The 18,004-nt window shown below is 31.8% G+C and overlaps 1 protein-coding gene across 7 annotated transcripts in view; it reads right to left on the reverse strand.

Moving 5' to 3' along the window:
- Positions 1-222: 222 nt before the first annotated feature.
- Positions 223-18,004, reverse strand: part of LOC123715698 (eye-specific diacylglycerol kinase) — a 157,122-nt gene continuing 139,340 nt past the window's right edge. For 2 of the 7 annotated variants that reach the window (XM_045670925.1, XM_045670924.1), the window contains exons 13-22: positions 16,634-16,736; positions 15,365-15,555; positions 13,147-13,244; positions 9,562-9,687; positions 7,490-7,775; positions 6,831-7,040; positions 5,045-5,092; positions 4,596-4,659; positions 4,210-4,531; positions 223-3,608 (exon numbers count right to left, since the gene is read on the reverse strand). In XM_045670925.1, the coding sequence (XP_045526881.1) occupies positions 3,559-3,608; positions 4,210-4,531; positions 4,596-4,659; positions 5,045-5,092; positions 6,831-7,040; positions 7,490-7,775; positions 9,562-9,687; positions 13,147-13,244; positions 15,365-15,555; positions 16,634-16,736 (1,498 nt within the window). In that variant the 3' untranslated portion in view covers positions 223-3,558. Of the gene's footprint in view, positions 3,609-4,209; positions 4,532-4,595; positions 4,660-5,044; positions 5,093-6,830; positions 7,041-7,489; positions 7,776-9,561; positions 9,688-13,146; positions 13,245-15,364; positions 15,556-16,633; positions 16,737-18,004 lie in introns of those variants that run through there. The other 5 variants (XM_045670927.1, XM_045670929.1, XM_045670926.1 and 2 more) reach the window with 5 other exon arrangements.

The raw sequence follows: 18,004 nt of genomic DNA on the forward strand, positions 1-18,004 counted from the left end.
TCTGTAGACCATGTAAAGACAAAATAATGAGCCATATACTATTGCAGAAATGTTGCCGAGATATACATTTTTCAGCCTTGTGCTGCATTAAAATGTTTTTGTATTTTCGGGATACGGTCGGTAATGAAGTAGCCACATATTTTATTAAGTGTAACCCGTATAGAGGCCCCTTTATATATCTCTATTTATGGAATAAATAAAAGAACACTTATTGTTGATAATATTTATTTTTAAGAATATTTGTTATAATTTTCATTAAAATACCGACTTCACTCAGTGCAAAAATATCGTTAAATTACACAATGAAATGAGTGCGAATATTACAAAATTTTAGATAAGTACTCTTGTTCCATTTTTAAAATTTCAATTTTGGAATACATAATTAGAAATATTCTTTTGTCAAAATGTCAAATGTCTACAAAAGAGAATTTATTATCTTAAATCATTCCCCTTCACGTGTATAGGTGCATTATTAAATCGAGCGGAGTTTTTATTATTAAAATACAATCTCATTCCTGATCGGCATTACTTACAAAAAAAATATAATAATATAATCGAATTATTATATCCGCTCAGCGGTGCATTGTACAATCTTACATTTTCATTAGTATTTCATTTATGTAATTATTTAATTATTCAAAATTTGAGATTTAAATTTAGATTCAAGAGATGAAAAAAAATTACCAAATTATTAAATTTTATTGCATTAACAGATCATTTATTTCACAGACTATCCTATCCTATGGCTAAGATTAAATAAACTGTGAGACTATTCAAAAAGTTCTTGAGTCAGTGCTCGATTAATAAAATATTGTTTTACGCAATTGAAACAGAATTTTATTGTGTCCATAACAGATTAAGTGATTATACTAATTAACCATTTAAGTTCGAAATTGGTCGTGAAACTATATACCCTAATTCGATTAATAGCAATAGTTATTTAATATATTTATGAATGAAGGCCTCTTGAAGGTAGAATATAGATACAATATGTACATGAAATGATCTTTTGAAATATAATCTATGACACGGCCATAGAGTAAGAGTGATATTCAGTGTGAGTCGTGAATTGGTCTAAGTCTCAACTCTAAATCTTACCCTTAGGAAAGTGAAGGTTATTCTATATTTATGACAGAATCTAGCAGAACACTCGTGAGTCCTTAAAGCTATATCGTTGAAGTATATATGATGAAAGATGAGTTCAAAAAAAACATATATACAAGAAAACCACACATCGAGACTATGATAAATGAATCTACTTTTTACAATGATCAAAATTCTCACAGCTTTGTCTTTCATTTCGCATTATAGCGATAAATAAGTACGAATAAATTCGATTACACTAATGACATCTACGTCTACGTAGAGGTATTTTATTACAGCCAAATAAAACCAACATTTAGAATATCATAGACTACAAATAGTTATAAAAATTAGGAAAAATAGTAAAGGCATTCCTGTTCTCAATATGAATTCGAATCACAGAATTTTTAATTTTTTTATCTAGCCAGCCAGCATCTGTGCCTATAAAAAGCAAATATAGCGTAGTAGAGAATGATTCCATTTTTAAAAATAAAAAGAACTCTAGTTACAGAATATACCACACAATAGTCTGAATATATAGATACGTGTGAAGTGCTGTATTCATGACTCAAGGAGCAGACATATGTCGAATTTACTGATCATTCATAAGCAAAGTAGGCCTTATGTACTTTCTTATGGGCAAAATTAGGTAACTCTAATAGAACCGCGGGTTCAAGAAATACCAATTATTATTCGAGTCTCGAAGGTTGTAACTACTATTTATATTCAGTAACAATTGATTTGATAAATTTATTACTACGAAATATAATAAAGAAAATAACAGACGTCTGTACTAGTGATAATTTACCGCTATTCTGATATATATATATATATTGATATATCAACTATAATGTATTATTAACTAAGCGAGGAGGTGAGATCGTACTTTTACACTACTATTAGCAATGATTGATAGCTTTGCTATTACTAAAATAAACACGAAACAAATTAACTAGCAACAAATGCTTTGCATAACGAAATTTTCAAATACACTAACACAACCAAATATAGTAACACCTAATGAATGAGAAATCAGCTTCACCATAACTTTGATAGTATTAATATTATAAGTGCAAGCACAAAAGTTTTCTTTACCTCTTGCAAAGTAACGTCTTTAGGTTATGTGTTATTAAGAGATTTTTTTATACAAATATTTGATATTAATACTCAAACTCATTGTAAAGCCTCCATACTTATTACTTAATTCTAATTGCTTCTATGTAAAGTACTAATAGTGAAGTGAATACTTATTAAATACACATCATTCTCAGAATTAGTGCGTCGAACACAGGCTCCATGTTTTGGTGTGAATTTTGTATGGATATTTTGACAAACACGTTACCAAACAATCGCTTTTCTGACAGGCGCCACAGGCATAAACTAGAATTTACATTCGGTTATATGACCTTTAAAATGCAAATTCGATTGGCGCTAGCATATCGCAAGTCGTAAAATACTTTTGTATTTGATCAAATGTCATTGTCGATGACGTTCAAAAATGTCCAGTAAGATGTCAAAAGCAGAACCATAGAGCCCATAAACCACACATTGCGTCAAATTGTACTGTTCCCATTATTGGTCTTAACTTTTAATTCACTAAGAATCTTTCCATACAGTTTTTAAATATTAAAATACATAAGTGATTATATATCACGTTCTAATTAGGTGTCATTTTAAACCTTATTTACATTATTATATTTCTAAATAAGATGCAAGTACAATAAATAGTGTCGATATAGAGGTATAGAGGATATTTCGAATTTTATTCTAATAATTATATACAATTTATATTTAGTCATATATGAATTTATTATTTAAGACGAGTTCACATTTTACACTATAAAATGCTATCTATGACCTACAAATAACAATACTATAGAGGCGTTATTAAAGAAATTGTATTTTGGTTTGTGAAAAACGTACATCCTTTTTGGTCCTTCAAGCCGGATTTTAACAATCGAAACTAACTTTTTAGACCTTGCCAACTTCCTATTAATTGGGGATATTATATTTTAAATAGTATTAGATATAAGATAGATAGTAAATATTATATTTCGATAGTGTTGTAATTCGTTGTGATCATGAAACATAAATAATTATTCGAGCCTTAGTCTTAGCTTTTAGTTATAGTAATAGTGTCGCCGTTCATCCTTCGTGACTTACATATATACTCATTCATTACATATATGCATATATTTATGAAGTATGATTGATCTATTAAAAACACGACTTTTACTTGCTTTTTTCACTCTTCTCTCCATATTTATATATTCCACGGTGTATATGTAAACTCGCCTTAACACTCTTAATTCGGTGTATGTAGAAAGATCTAAAGGATATGTGTGAACAAGATATATTATTATATTTATAAGCTCAGTAAAGTCTTTTATGATTATATGAAATTGTCTTATGTCTATACAAAATAAATAACCTTATTAATAGTAGATTCGATAATGAAAGGGATAATAATAAATTTCACACTGTTGTCTCCAAATCTTCTGAAACTAACTGGAAATGCTCTTGACCTGAAATAGAATTATAATGTTAAGCTACTAAAACACCAAAAGTATAAAATATAATAAATAAAAACTACTTTTGTCTCCCATTTCCAATATTTGTATATTGTTGAAATTACGTAGTAGATACGAAAACTCTAGATCGAAATCTTAATAGATATGAATTTACATGGCAAGCCTGCCGGAATTCATACCCATGGACAATACCAATGTCAACATAACTAAAAAAGACATTCAGCCATTGATTTTAAAATTAAGGTATAAACCTATATTTTTTAAATAAGACAAAATTAAGAAAAACAATTTTTGAACGGTTTAACGTCATAAAAAATGCCAGTCACCGTGACCACGCACGCTGAAAAGCACGCGAAACGTCGGAAAAAAATGTAATATTTAGAATTATGTAAATAATTATAAGTTTCAATAATAATACATAGCTTTAATCCGTTCAAAAAGTGTTTTTCTTAATGTGTAAAAGCTATTTTAACAAAAGACAATACTAAGACAAAATTATAAAATTTTTAACCCCTATTGTTTTAACCATTGGCTCTCCATTCATCTTAAAATTAGTAGAATCTATATGGGATATAAAAAAGAAGAATTCTCTTACTTTCTAAATACGCTGCAAGGTCGTGATCATCAGCGCGTAGAGCGATTTGTCTCGGCGTTAAGCAAGCGTGGTCCTGTCGTGTGAGAGACGCTCCCCCCGCCACCAACATGCAACATATCGCTCGTCGCTTATACGCTGCGGCCTTATGTAGCGCCGTTTGCCCTTTCTCGTTATCGCTCATATTCAATATGGCTGTTGGAGCGCACGCTATCAAATATTTAACAATCTCTTTATTGCCATATCTAGCGGCAATGTGCAATGCAGTCTGACCGGTCGCATCAATAGATAGTAAAGAATATCCCGCCGCATGCAGTTCCTTTATCTAAAATGACAATAAGATAAGTACGAAGAAAAGTGAAGATAAAATAAAATGTTATTATACGTACCATTTTCAAGTCCCCGACTTTCGCAGCTTTGAGCAACGAGTCGGATGTTTTCTCCAATAGATTTCTGAAACAATATTGATGTTTAGTCTGTGGTAATGGCATTTTTATATCTAATAAGGTACTAATAGACACTACACTACGGAAGAAATGTACCAATACAATTCATTTGAGACAGAAGAAATCAAATAAATTTGTGTGATTTTTTTTGTTAAATTAATATTATGTGATAAGATTGTTACTTGAAAAGTTGAAAAATATCAAATCCTTTGGACACATAGTTATTCTTAAACTCAACTTAAAATAAATGAAGTTCTCGAGCTGTCACACTATTTAGCCAAATTTGACGTTCGACAATGACAGTGCTCAAGACAATTGTGACTTGAGTATGACGACCAAAGCTATCTTGGTACAATTCTTTTCTATATAACAGTGATATGACATCATCTCACCCACAGCCAAACGCTTCTTGTTCAAATCCAAACAATTTTTGATGTATGCTGCATGCGATGAAAGAAGGTGCAAATTAAAAGTAAATAGTGCATTCATAGAATGTGCATAAGAAAAGAGTATAAATGTTAGAATGAACATATTTCTAATGATGCTTGATGATCTATGCTTTAGAAGATAAGGTTCCTTTTCGTCTCAAAATCCATTAAAAGCTATGAATGGTTTCAAATCACAATGCTTTTTGTATAAGAGATAAATTCGTGTGACTTCATTTAGTGTTGACAGTCAGTTCTAAGAAATAATTCGCTAAAAATTATTAAACTTACATATTTTTTTGTATCTCTATGCTCCTCATAATGAAGCGTATTTTATCGGTCCTCATGTGGTATACAATATTTTTTTGTTGATTTTTAGATTTTTACCATTCTCATATAAATTAAAGATTCAGTTAAAGTTTCGTATGTATTACTCATTGTTAATAATTTTATTAACAGTCGTTGCCTTTTTGATACATAACTTTTTAATGTTTCCCTTTTTGTAAGAAAATCTAATATTTTCTAAGTATATAAATATAATTTATTTTATAGGCGATAAAATCTACTGGCCCGAAGGGAGAACATAAAGCATTTTGACATGGGTACGTCTCGTAAATTATTGAGTACCCTTGTGTGAATTTTTGTATAACGAAATACCGTCAAAGATCTCACCTTTGTGATCCGTAAATAAAATGTATATTAATGTATTAAATATTTATCAAAGAATATTAATTAACGTTTGTACGTGTGATTAAACAGGCGTTTGAAACGAATCTTTTTAACGCATAATATATGGTTCGAATTTTAACAATTGTCTTGTAAACAAAGTTTTACTTGTCTTGTTCACAAGTATTGGAAATCGGAAATGAAGTTCCAACTCGTGTATGCCTAAGCTTATAATTAATTAGTGTTACGAATTTATTGCATGCGAGCAAAAATAATGATAATGAATCTGAAGTTGTTTGAGCAAATCCAACAGAGAAACATTTCTTATTGACTTGTGACTTTTTTGCCATCTTGCTCCGATTAATATTAACGCAATCTGCGTTAATTTTAATATAAACTCTTTTGCAAAAGATTGGCCAATCCTTCCAGATTGTGAAGTCCTGACCTCAATCCAATTGAGCATATCTAAGTTCTAAAGAGACAAGTAAGATCAGTGCAAACTGCTCCACAAAACACCAGGGAGCTAAAAAGAGTAATCGCAGAACAGTGGCAAACAAAAGGATGTGCTGTGATGTTGGGCAAAGGAGGTCACACTTGTTATTAGATTTTTACATTTGTAACTTTTTTTTATAAAAAAAGAGAAAAAATTCTTGTCTTTATTGCCAATCACTTCTTGATCTTTGTATGTGTACATTGGTTATAAAAAATTAATGAAAAGCTGATAAAATCTTAGTCAGAGAATTTTAGTACCCGTGAAAGTGAATTTCACGTATTTATACACGTATTATAAGTATACTACGTGTGACAATTAATTTTCATTTTATTATCTGAAATCGACCTTAGTCCTTATGTCCTTTATATTAACGTTGAATTTCCTTCCGTATCCGTTGTAATGCAAAAGAGTTTAGTTACAAAACATTTCCAGACACTGTATATTAATAAACTTTCTTTTGTGGGGACTCCCGTTATGACGCATAAGCATAAATACGTATTTATATACGTCAATGGTTGAAATACACTGATTATATATAGTTACTAATTAAAGGAACCGTATTACAAAAAACTTTCTTTTGTTTCATAGACTCACGTTTTGAACCGGGCTATAGACTCCGGAGACGGTTCGTTGTCTTTGCCCGTGGGACTGCCGCATAGAGGTGGCGAGTTGGAGTCTTGCGATGTCTTTGACTTCGGTACTGTGAGCTTTGGCGATAGAGATGACTTGGAGGTGGGCGTGGCTGTAGTGGCTGCTGAGGGAGGCGTCTGTGGCGTCGTTACGTCATCTGACGTCCGCGCTGGGCTGTACAAGCCAATTACTTAGTCCAGTGCAATGCATGCTAATTATATTAAAGGATTTTCATTTAAATGATTTATATCTTTTACTGTGTATAGAGGAACAGATATTATGAGTTCTGCTACTTTTATTTATCGCGTAACTCTAGAGAAAATATCAAAAGAATAATTAATTGTAACAAAATTAAACCACGCAGAGTCCGCGACTTATCAGCCATTTGTGTGGTTTTTATTGTATATTCAGCTGCATAAATATATATGTTTTAACCCGAGATTTCATTATAATACAAAGACATCTTATGGATATTGGTATTCTAAGAATAAATTGCACTGGACTACCCCCGTTTATAATTGAAATCCCTAATCAACAATTACAACTATGAACCACCTATTCATATATTCACTGTTATATAGGCTAACTAGCATAGCAATTTCTGGCGTGTGATAAATCCTTACCTTCCATGGGAATCTGGTACGTCTAACGAAACAGCAGCACTCGGTGTATCTACACTCTGCGATATGTCGAGCGATACTGACAGCCCAGTAGTGGTCTCCAGTGACACCGAAGGCCTAGTGCGGTCCAGTGAACCACTCGCTGTGGTTTCTGGGTGAGCAGTTGTGTCGGTGTCCGGTGTGAGTGGTGCCGCGTCCAGTATGTAGAGGTTGTCGTGACCGATATCCATTGGATAGTGGAGGTTCTCTTGAGCTTTGTCGATACGGAAAAATCGTTCCGCAGTTACAGCTGAAATATGTTTTTATGAATCCTGTAAGTTTTACTATACCATATTATCACAAAAACAGTTTCAATTGAAAACAAGTGCTAGGCTCCATACATAACATCTGCGTTACACATTTGTTTTTTTTTATATTCACATTTACATCTTTATTAGTCTTGGTCATAATAAATATGTCATTCATTGGTAAATCAGCCTTCCTCACGTCGTAAAAATTGTAATTATTTTATTTACGCTCCCAAAGATATGATAAAATAAGGAAAATCAAATACATACGGAAATATGTGAAAAAAAGGTTATACACGTGTCGAAATGACATTAGAACTAAGAAGGTGTATAGCTAACGATGATCCTCACAATTGACTAGCTCGGCCGCACACAACTCCCGAGGGCACTCTTTGTATTGAAGAAGTCTAATGTATAAAATAATCTAAGCCGTTTTTCACCTTACTTTCAGACAACTTAGAGTAGCATAACTGAATAAATAACATATTTTGGCAGCATGTACAAAATGGGATAAAATATGTAATAGTATATATAAGTTGAAGGCTCTGGCTTGCTTATGTATTTGAGTACAATGTCTCGGGCCTCATAACCTCCCTCGAAAACACGTCAAAGACATAACATGGGTCTTGGCTGAATACCAAAATATCAACGCAATGTCTTATGGCTTATTAAAGACGTAATGTATACTAGATAAGGAGTTTGCAAAAATTATGATTATTTCTAAAATTTACTGACAACGGACGCGCTTGCAATAATACTAGGTACTTATATAACTTAAAATAGCGACTTTAATTATGAGTTTTTGATCTGCGTGATTCAGTACGGATAGGGATATAGATAGACACTATCCAATTGCGTATAAAAATATTGGAATCGTTAATGTAAGTTAGTGGTATTTTGTTTTCAGGCCTTGTCTACAAATTAATTTTATTTTAAAGATTTTTTGCCATTTTCCATTTGAGTTCCAAAGGGGCAAACGGACAGGTTGAAGAATGTTGATAGTTGATACTCATAGACACTCAAATTTCCAAAGGGCTCGCAAGTATGTTGCCAGCCTTTTAAGAATAGGTACGCTCTTGTGTGATAACGGCTCTTAGCAGTAAGACCACCCGTATCCGTCTACATTTGTTATCCGTTTTGTGATTGTGACGAAAACAATTGTTTATTATCAAACAGTAATAATATGTATTTTCATCAAAAGAACAGTAAAACTAATTACACTTACAAATAGAAACAGCTATTAAGCTTTTACATGTAAAAATGTAAAATCTTCATAAATTATCTAAACGATTTAATTTACCGGAAACGACTCGTTTATACAATCAAATTACATAAAAATAATTTATACCTGTAATTGTTTTAGAATTTTGCCTTAAAATTTTCCGTGTTTTCGTAATATGTAGGTGATTGGTTATTTTGTGATTATAATATACTTATCAAAATAAAAAACTAACGGACTTCAAGATTCTTTTTACAATATCGTCATTAAATTCTCATTACATTGAAAGTTGTCAATCTATCAGTCCTATCGATCCCATAATTATAATTTAAAAACAAAACAGCACTTTAGCGAGGTCCGACTTTATGTATCTGTTTTGGGATTATTTCTGAATAGGGAAGTAATTAGCGTAAGTCTCATACTTGACTTCTTAGGTCTAAGAGATACCTTACTATATTTTCCATAAACGAGCGAGTGTTCGCTCTTAGAAAATACATTGAATTACACGATCTCGACTATTCCAATAGGCAATAAATCGATATATGGAAATTGAGTGAAAATAAACTTACAATCCACAAACCACCAATCCACGATATTCGAGTAAGCTTGAGATTCTTTGATCAGGTTATGAACGAGATTTCGTGTCTGCTCCAGATCCGTTGCTGGGTTCACTTCTAAAGTACCGATCCTTTCCGCTAAAACAAAAGTTCTTCAAAGAATTGGTTTTAACAAGGGTTCGGGTTTATATATCATTAAGTGTTTACCAAATGATAGAAATATTATTTTACAAATTTCTTATACATGAGTAATCCACGTCCTTTATAAGTCTTGGCCTTAGATTGTATTTATTTTATTTACGTAGCCAACAGTTTCTATAAAATTTACAACATCAATTAATAAAGAATTGCCATTATATTTATAATATGTGTTTGTGTGTACTTATGTGTCTATTATGTGCGTTTCTGTGTGTGAGAATGTAAGACTGTTTATTTAATATATTTTGCATACACATATATATAAACACCGCTTAACTATATCATATTCATGCGTTTTATCGTGATTTTGTAATTACAAAATTTTCCTGTAACGTTTTTGTAAATATATTATTTTTAATTATTTTAGAACATAGCATCGTGATACATGTCTGTTATGATTTTATTTTATTTTTTAAGTAAAGTTGTTAAATTTTAGGACTTTATATGTTTTTCCTACTAGGGTTGCCTGGAAGAGATCGCTTGTTAGCGATAAGGCATTGGCTCATTAATTTATATTCTGAATGCATTAAATCAAGTAATACACAAAGTGTTAATAAATAAATATATCAACTAAATTATATTAATCAAACAAAACCATTTTGTGGTATTTTAATATTTACAAAACTCGTACATATCAATATATGTAACTGAAAAAATAAATGTTATGTAGATGAACAGCCTTCTGTGCCTTTAGTTGTTTGATTGAATTGATTTAAACACACGACCTTTACTACCTAGTCTATTGGCATTGTATATTACCTAATAATAAAATTTGAAAGCGAACATATATCCTATTACGGATTGCTCAAAATAATAAGACAATTGTTATCCTACAAAATACTTACTTCTTTTATTAGAACCGTTTTTTATTCAGAGAACCTTAATGAAAATTAAAAAGTGAACGAATATAAAGTAAGATAGACTTTGGACGTTTTATATTATATAAAATAAAATGTAATAGGCAAGTAGGTGATCAGCCTCCTGTGCCAGACGCACGCCGTCGACTTAGGTTTAAGGCAAGTCGGTTTCCTCACGATGTTTTCGTACACCGTTCGAGCGAATGTTAAATGCCCACATAGAAAGAAAGTCCATTGGTATACAGCCGGAGATCGAAACTACGACCTCAGGGATGAAAGTCGCACGCTGAAGCCACTAGGCTAACACTGCTCACTCAAATGTAAATAGTAATCGAAAGAAAACTTCTATAAAACACGAATTTATAACACCCTCAATACTTGTTTTAAAAATCGCTTTAGTTGGCACATTTAATAAGAAATATTTCTTAATTAAAAAAAAAATAGAAAACAACGCCAGCGCTCATAGTGATGTACTATGCATGGTGGACTGACGAGTTTAAGAAGTTGGTGGGGAAGATTGGGAGAAAAAGGATATGCGGAGATGGAGCCTATACTCATTATGAGGTCCTAGAAAGCAAAAATATAATAATTTTAGTATCATTTGTAAACACGTTTGAATGTTAATTTGTGATATTCGTAAAAAAAAATCGTCCTGCCTTTGCTGGTTACAATAGATTTTTTGGCAGATTTTGATAGGTTTTTCGTAGCTGATAACATTTGCCAAATAGGAAATATGTCGATCGCAATAGAAGCTACATAGACAGGTGTAAATATTTTAAGGAATGTTTTAATTTAATCACTTACAAAACATATATGTATTATTAAACCTTACGTATCTTGATAGCCGTCTGCAAATATTAACAATAATATATTAAAACAGAGGTAGAAATACAATGTCATTTATTAAATGTCCACATAGCAACTGACAAGATTTAGGATCGCAGGCAATAATTCTCACCTCAAGAGTAATCTCAGGAAATAAATGCCCAAATCTTTACTCACGTAATAAATTATGTACAATGTTTCTCGAGTTCGTATGAGGTTCGTTCATTTAATGTATTCTGATGGTAAAGTTATTGTTTAGTTGCCTTGAATACAAACCTTTATTAGAAAACTTATTTGTTTTTCTTGCGAAGATAAATTACACAGTCATCTAGATAAGTTGTGAACTTTGAAAAGCAATTCAGACGAAGGTCTTTGGAATTTTTAAGTTCTTTGTTTAAAGACGGTAATTTGTTCAAAGAAAATATAGATCTATTACATGGTGGATTTGGTGGTGCGATGTTCAACATGTTTTCTGTAATTTCTTTAATTTCTTTTACAGGCATGTTTTTTTATGATATGTATTCATGATCACTCTTGGGTAAGTTATAGAGTGTAGTTAACTATGCAAATCAGAAATTACATTTCAAAACTTTTTCCAGTAATTCGTCATAACGTTGTATACAAAATATATGCGCGTTTTTTGGTTAGGTAAAAATTGTCGTTTAATAAACGCTTATCTCCAATTATATATGATATTATATACATAGTTATACAGAAGATAATTATGTAATAAGACATTTTCTAATAATATATGAGTTTGAATATCTACTTACGAATTTTTACAAAAGATTTATTCTTTTATATACTTTTGTTTATAAAGCATTTAGGTATATACGACATTGCCAAGGGTAACCTTGTAGTGAGGCATCATCGCAATAGTTGGGTTATGATATTAACTTCATCAACGCTTGTTGCAAGATACTAAGCCCCATTAATTAATTCTCTTAAGATCAGCATACACTTTTTTTTAATTACTGGGGTTAGCTGGAAGAAATTGCTTGTTAGCAATAAGGCCGCCAGTTGTCTTCGTTTATCTCTATATGTAATAAATTTAACGAAACGAAGGTAGAAGACACCCAGGCCTAGACTGTGAATGTAAACTCCCTAGGCGATGTGTCTTATCTGAATAACGATATTCAGCTTAAAATAAAAGAGCCATACTTCATTTGTACGTATTAATTCATCTTCATATACAGTGTAACTCTGCCACTAAAAGGACTGTGAGTTGTCGTTAAATGGAGAGAAGAAAAACGTATAGATAATCCACGACTCCTACTTATTAGTCACGGTCAACAACAGTCTACACGTGCAAGAAATGCCAATTTGTAAACTAAAGAACGAATTTCGTAGAAAGTTCGTATGCATGATGCCGACAATTGTTTACTGCGGACTAGGATAATAAAGCGACAAAAGAACGTACACAGCTGCGCAGTTTTTTACTAATTTTAGCGACTTAAAAAGGACTTTATTACTCAATTTGTTACGTTATTGAGAGGTGTAATGCTATGTAGAGTGTATCATTTTATGGAAGACCCGCTAAGCCAGCCAACCAAGTCCTATTGATTTTGTCGCTTGAGGAAGTTCGTCGTTAAATCGAGGGCGTTACATGGAGTATTGTTATTTTATAAAGTAGTTAGTAGGATTATATTGTTGTTTTAATTATATTTTTGATCGTATGTAATTACCAATGTATTGTAAAAAAGTCTATAAAATATACCTGCTTTAGCCAGAAGTTCCTTGTCGTAGTGGTGTCGTTCATAGTCAGCCATTGTAATTATATTCACGGTAAAGTTGAGCTTATCAAGCGTCGTAAGGCTGTAAACAATATTATTGCTATTAAAATGCAATCCCCTATATTGAGGCATGTTGCACTGCACTAAAGCTTAGGTTTCTTTCTGTCATAATGCATTTACGATGTGACTAAAAAGAGATTTAAGTATTTTAGTTATATAAGATATAGGTATGGTATTTACAAAAATTATATTTTTTGTAAGTATAGTGAATAAAGCCGAAGTAACTTACAAAACGATCGCAATTTAATTAATTTGTTTCCAGTCTAAAGATATTTTTAATCTTGACTTTACGACTTCATTGTCTATAAAATAGAATTTTTCATCAAAGTTACCAACCTTATAACTCTATAAACTGGGGTTGCTCATGTACAAGATAATTTAAGTAATCTGTGGTAGGCCCTAGTTATGAAAAAATCTAGTTTGAATCTTTCGAAAAATCGAATTAAAAAATTCACCAGATTTTTTTCATTACTGCGCAGCGACTACATAATTTTGTATCTCATACTTCGTACTGTGCTACAATTTTTCCCAGTTTAGACTTTCAGACTTTTTTATAGTATAGTCAAATGAGCAGGTCTATCATTTAATAAAGACCTGCTCAATAGTAGTGTTTCCGTAATGCGTTGCCAGTTTACAAGATGAAGATTTTTCTTTTTCTTACCAAAATAATAAAACAAAAGTGGGGTAGACGTAGTACGTAAGGCCAGCGTTGTTTAAACATGCCAACACAGTTGGTACCTTTAAGAGGCGTTTGGCGTACTTTATGCTTTTACATGAGGCAAACGAGCATGCGAGAATATGAATGAAGTTATAACCACCCCCGTATGGGCTGTAACGCCGGAGGCTTTTTGTTTGATTATCATATATTATTTATATGTGTAATATATCTTGTTTCCCTTTTGTGTTGCGTCTGTAAATCGGTGTAAATATATGGTGTATATTTCTTTTAATTGTAGCATAAATAAATATTATGCAACCCCAGATTATTACTTCGAAAACATCTAAAGTTCGTTCCACAAAATGGTGGCGGAAAAACTCCCTATAGGTGAATAGGTCTGGATTTTGTCTTGATTAATCTTAGCCGCAAAAGGTATCCGAGAATATCGATCTGTGTAGCCGTACTGAGCTTACCTCTATAGCGTTTAGTTATTTTAATTACATATTACGTAATTATACGTTTTAAAGGGATAGGCAGAGACCACGGATCTCCACTTGCCCTGCACAATGCACGCTAGTCGATTTGAGTACTCTTTACTTGTACCTAGTTATTTTAATATAAGGGCATAAACACTAAATTGTAAAAAAATAGTATACATTTTTAAGCGCAAAAAGAGTAGAATAAACGTTCTTGAGTTCACATTTAAACATAAAATGTGTCTGTGCCATTAGCTCACAATTTAGACATAGAATATATTTTTAATAAAATATTCCCCAGAGGCTATCGTCGAGAAGTTTTATGTATATACTTAGCAGTCGAAATACCTTAGCGCGGGTTCGTTCAAGACATCATTAAAAAAAAACTTACGACTACGATATTTCAAAATTTTTATAACAGTATAATTCAGGAAACAGAGAAAACAATTAACTGAAGATTATGTTACAAATGTAAACACAATTGAACCCTTGGATTCTAAGAATGCAGCTTTCATTAGTTGTATATTTAATTGATGAGAAGATTACCGGGAAAAGAAAATAATTGGTACACATCGCTGATGGCGTCGTGGAGTTAGGGCTGGTTTAAAAGCGGAGTATTGAAAAAACATTCCACAGATCTCTTACAACATATTGTGATGTAACATTATTGCCACAATCTTCAGTACAAAATATTATGATCCCCGGCCACAGTTTACGTTTAAGCATTTTGTGTTAATTAAAAAAGCGCAGGAGTTCCAACATAGGTATATATTTTTCATTCAAAGTTGCATTTTCTTCTATATGATTTTATGGTATGATTCAAGATATTATTTAAAATTCAGTTATACAATTGAGAAATAACAATCAGGGTCACAATGCATTAGAATATGTATCTAACATATTTTTATAACTAAGATTATGTTCAGAATCGAAACGTAGCGCTAAAAAAATTTGATATACGGAATTCATAATTCTTAGTCTCGTTTGTGAATCACTCTTAATACTTACGGTGCCAGAACCCTTCCCGGTTTCTTCTTGGCGAGCATAATCGCCTGGTTCAGTATCGACAATGTGATCACAGAAGGCGCAAGTCTGCAAGCCTCGCCGTCAACTTGCATGGGTATCACTTTGGTCGTAACTATTTTTGCCGTCTTGCACTGAGTGATGCATGTACCATGGCCGCCAGCTTGCAACAGCGGCTGAAACAATTGTATGTGGCCTTCCCATCAATTAATATATGGCTTCCACGTGTAATTAGTCTTATTTGAAGCCCCGATTTTGTTTGTGTTGCTAGATTAAGGATTAACGCAGATGTTTGCAGTTGTTTGCAAGACAGAATTAAAAGTAGTACAAATCTTTGACGTTTTAAAAAGATTTTCCTAATGCGGCAGACTTTTCTAAATATCAAACAATCAATAGTACTGATAAAGCTGCAGTAAATGCCTGTTTCTGTAACTGTAACGCCTTTCTAAGTGATGTTTATAATTAAATAAAAATGTGTGCGTGTACTAGTGTACACACGTAAGGAGTGAAACTTCTTTATGACCTTATACTTCAAAAAATTATCTATATGCAACTTTACAGAAATTGGTTAAAAAAAGTTAAATTAGATAAAATGAAACAAAAGGCTTTTATTATCATAGGCATGAATACAAATAATACAATTGTTTCATTTTACCTTATTACTACTAAGATTATTATAGAATTTCATTAATTGTAATAGAATTATTACTATCATTGTTATCGTTATTATATATTTTTGTTATTAATGGCTTCGAATCTCTTCGAATCAACCATGGTAGGGACAAGAAAATGCGCGTCACGGAAAAATGTGACGGTATTTTTTTTTCCAACGACAAAAATAATGCTTCTTAATATCTTGTATTTGGAGTCATAAGTTACTGAATGAATATTAAAGAATCAACTTAATTGCATGTTTAAGATGTATTTGTTATATGATATTATGTATATTTTTTGTACTATTAGCTATGTCAAACAGTTTTTAACTAGAACCTAGACGAAACTGTTGCACGCGCAACTATTATTTCGTACATTTTTGAGTATTTACTATGGTTGCTCTCAATTAAAATCTAAGGCTAAGTTTTTATAAAGAAATGAATATTTCAAAATAAACATTTATTTAAATATTTCACACATACACCTATTAGGTGAAATAATTTGTAAAATTAGTTAAGGTAGTAGTTTTTTGAAATATACATTATTAATTCAGAATATACATATCATAATTATAGAGAGAGAGAGAGAGAGATCGCTCACCAATTGGTACGTAGTCAACCCAACGACTTCTATTAATCCATCTTCAGTTGAGGGTTCTGATGCTCCCTGGGATTTGTTCCAAGGATGCGTACCACCTCCGTAACTGTCAGAATATATTTATTTTTTTACACCACACATTACAAGAATCAATAGATCTATCAGAGACCTACTTTGCGAAAATTTGAAAATGTTATATATGTTTCGAAATGTGTATTTCTTATATAAGCCCCCCCCCCTAATAGCCTACGCCCCAACGCGATCAGGCAGATCTGTGGTCGAGAAACTAAACATCAGGCTGTTGTCTATTTATTTTCTGAAAAAGGATTTACTTAATGTTGGTGGGCTTGGGGTCTCCCTCCAAACTCGCGAATATATCTGAGAAATTCACATATATATTAAACAAGTTAAACACTTCAAATACGAGTCATAGTTATACATGTTAAATAAATGAGTATTGTTGCACCGTTTAAAGTACTTAACTCTCTTTATACCATGAACACAATTTGAGAAAAAGTGTTCTTTTGTTTTATTTGCAGGAAAATATCCCAGCCTTTGTGAAAACATTTTCTTATGAAGTCTTGAGTATAAAGCTTATTTTGGAAATAATTTAGTTCAGTCTTACGCTAGATTTTATGAGTACCTTTCTGAATTATGAAAGAATATATTATGGAATCAATATCATGCAGATAAAATTGTGGCGTTCCATTATCAAGGAATCACCAGCGGAGTTTTACTGGAGTATGAATGGTTACTGGTTTATTTTATTCTATTCTAATTCTATTTTTGAACGACTTCAAGAAATGAGAAGTATTTGAGTGAGTATGACAGTTTCAAGTGTTTTAAATGGTAAGTAGATTTGTACTCAAATTTCTTGAAGATTTTATAATAATGATATTAATTGTGAACATTGAGAATAATAAAAAAGGGGTACAATGAAATGAAAAGGTAGTCTAAACCCCCCCTCCCACCAAATGCTGTGTGTCCTAGACTACTAGCCTCTTCCAATTAACATATATAACTAAAGTAATATTCAATGCGATAATTGATATACTATTGTTGACTAAAGAAGTATTGTTTCGGTTTCAGCATAAGGTGTTGTTAATGTATAGTTTTGAATGAGTAAAAATGATTTTAAGATGAAAGACATGAATGATGTGGTCTAATGCCATAATGCCATTTAGCATTTCATTAGAAACCATTAGAAATTTCATAGTCAAATGTTAAACGGGTTTAATGTCCATTTCCTATAAATAACACTTTATAAAGTATTTACAATATTCTTAACCTACATAATAATAATAATACTAATGTTTAAAAAGAAAATTCAAACAAATTTCAGATTTTCCCTGTGTCAGTGTGCCTTTAACGCTG

Source organism: Pieris brassicae, chromosome 10 (genome assembly GCF_905147105.1).
Source record: "Pieris brassicae chromosome 10, ilPieBrab1.1, whole genome shotgun sequence".
Lineage (NCBI taxonomy): Eukaryota > Metazoa > Arthropoda > Insecta > Lepidoptera > Pieridae > Pieris > Pieris brassicae.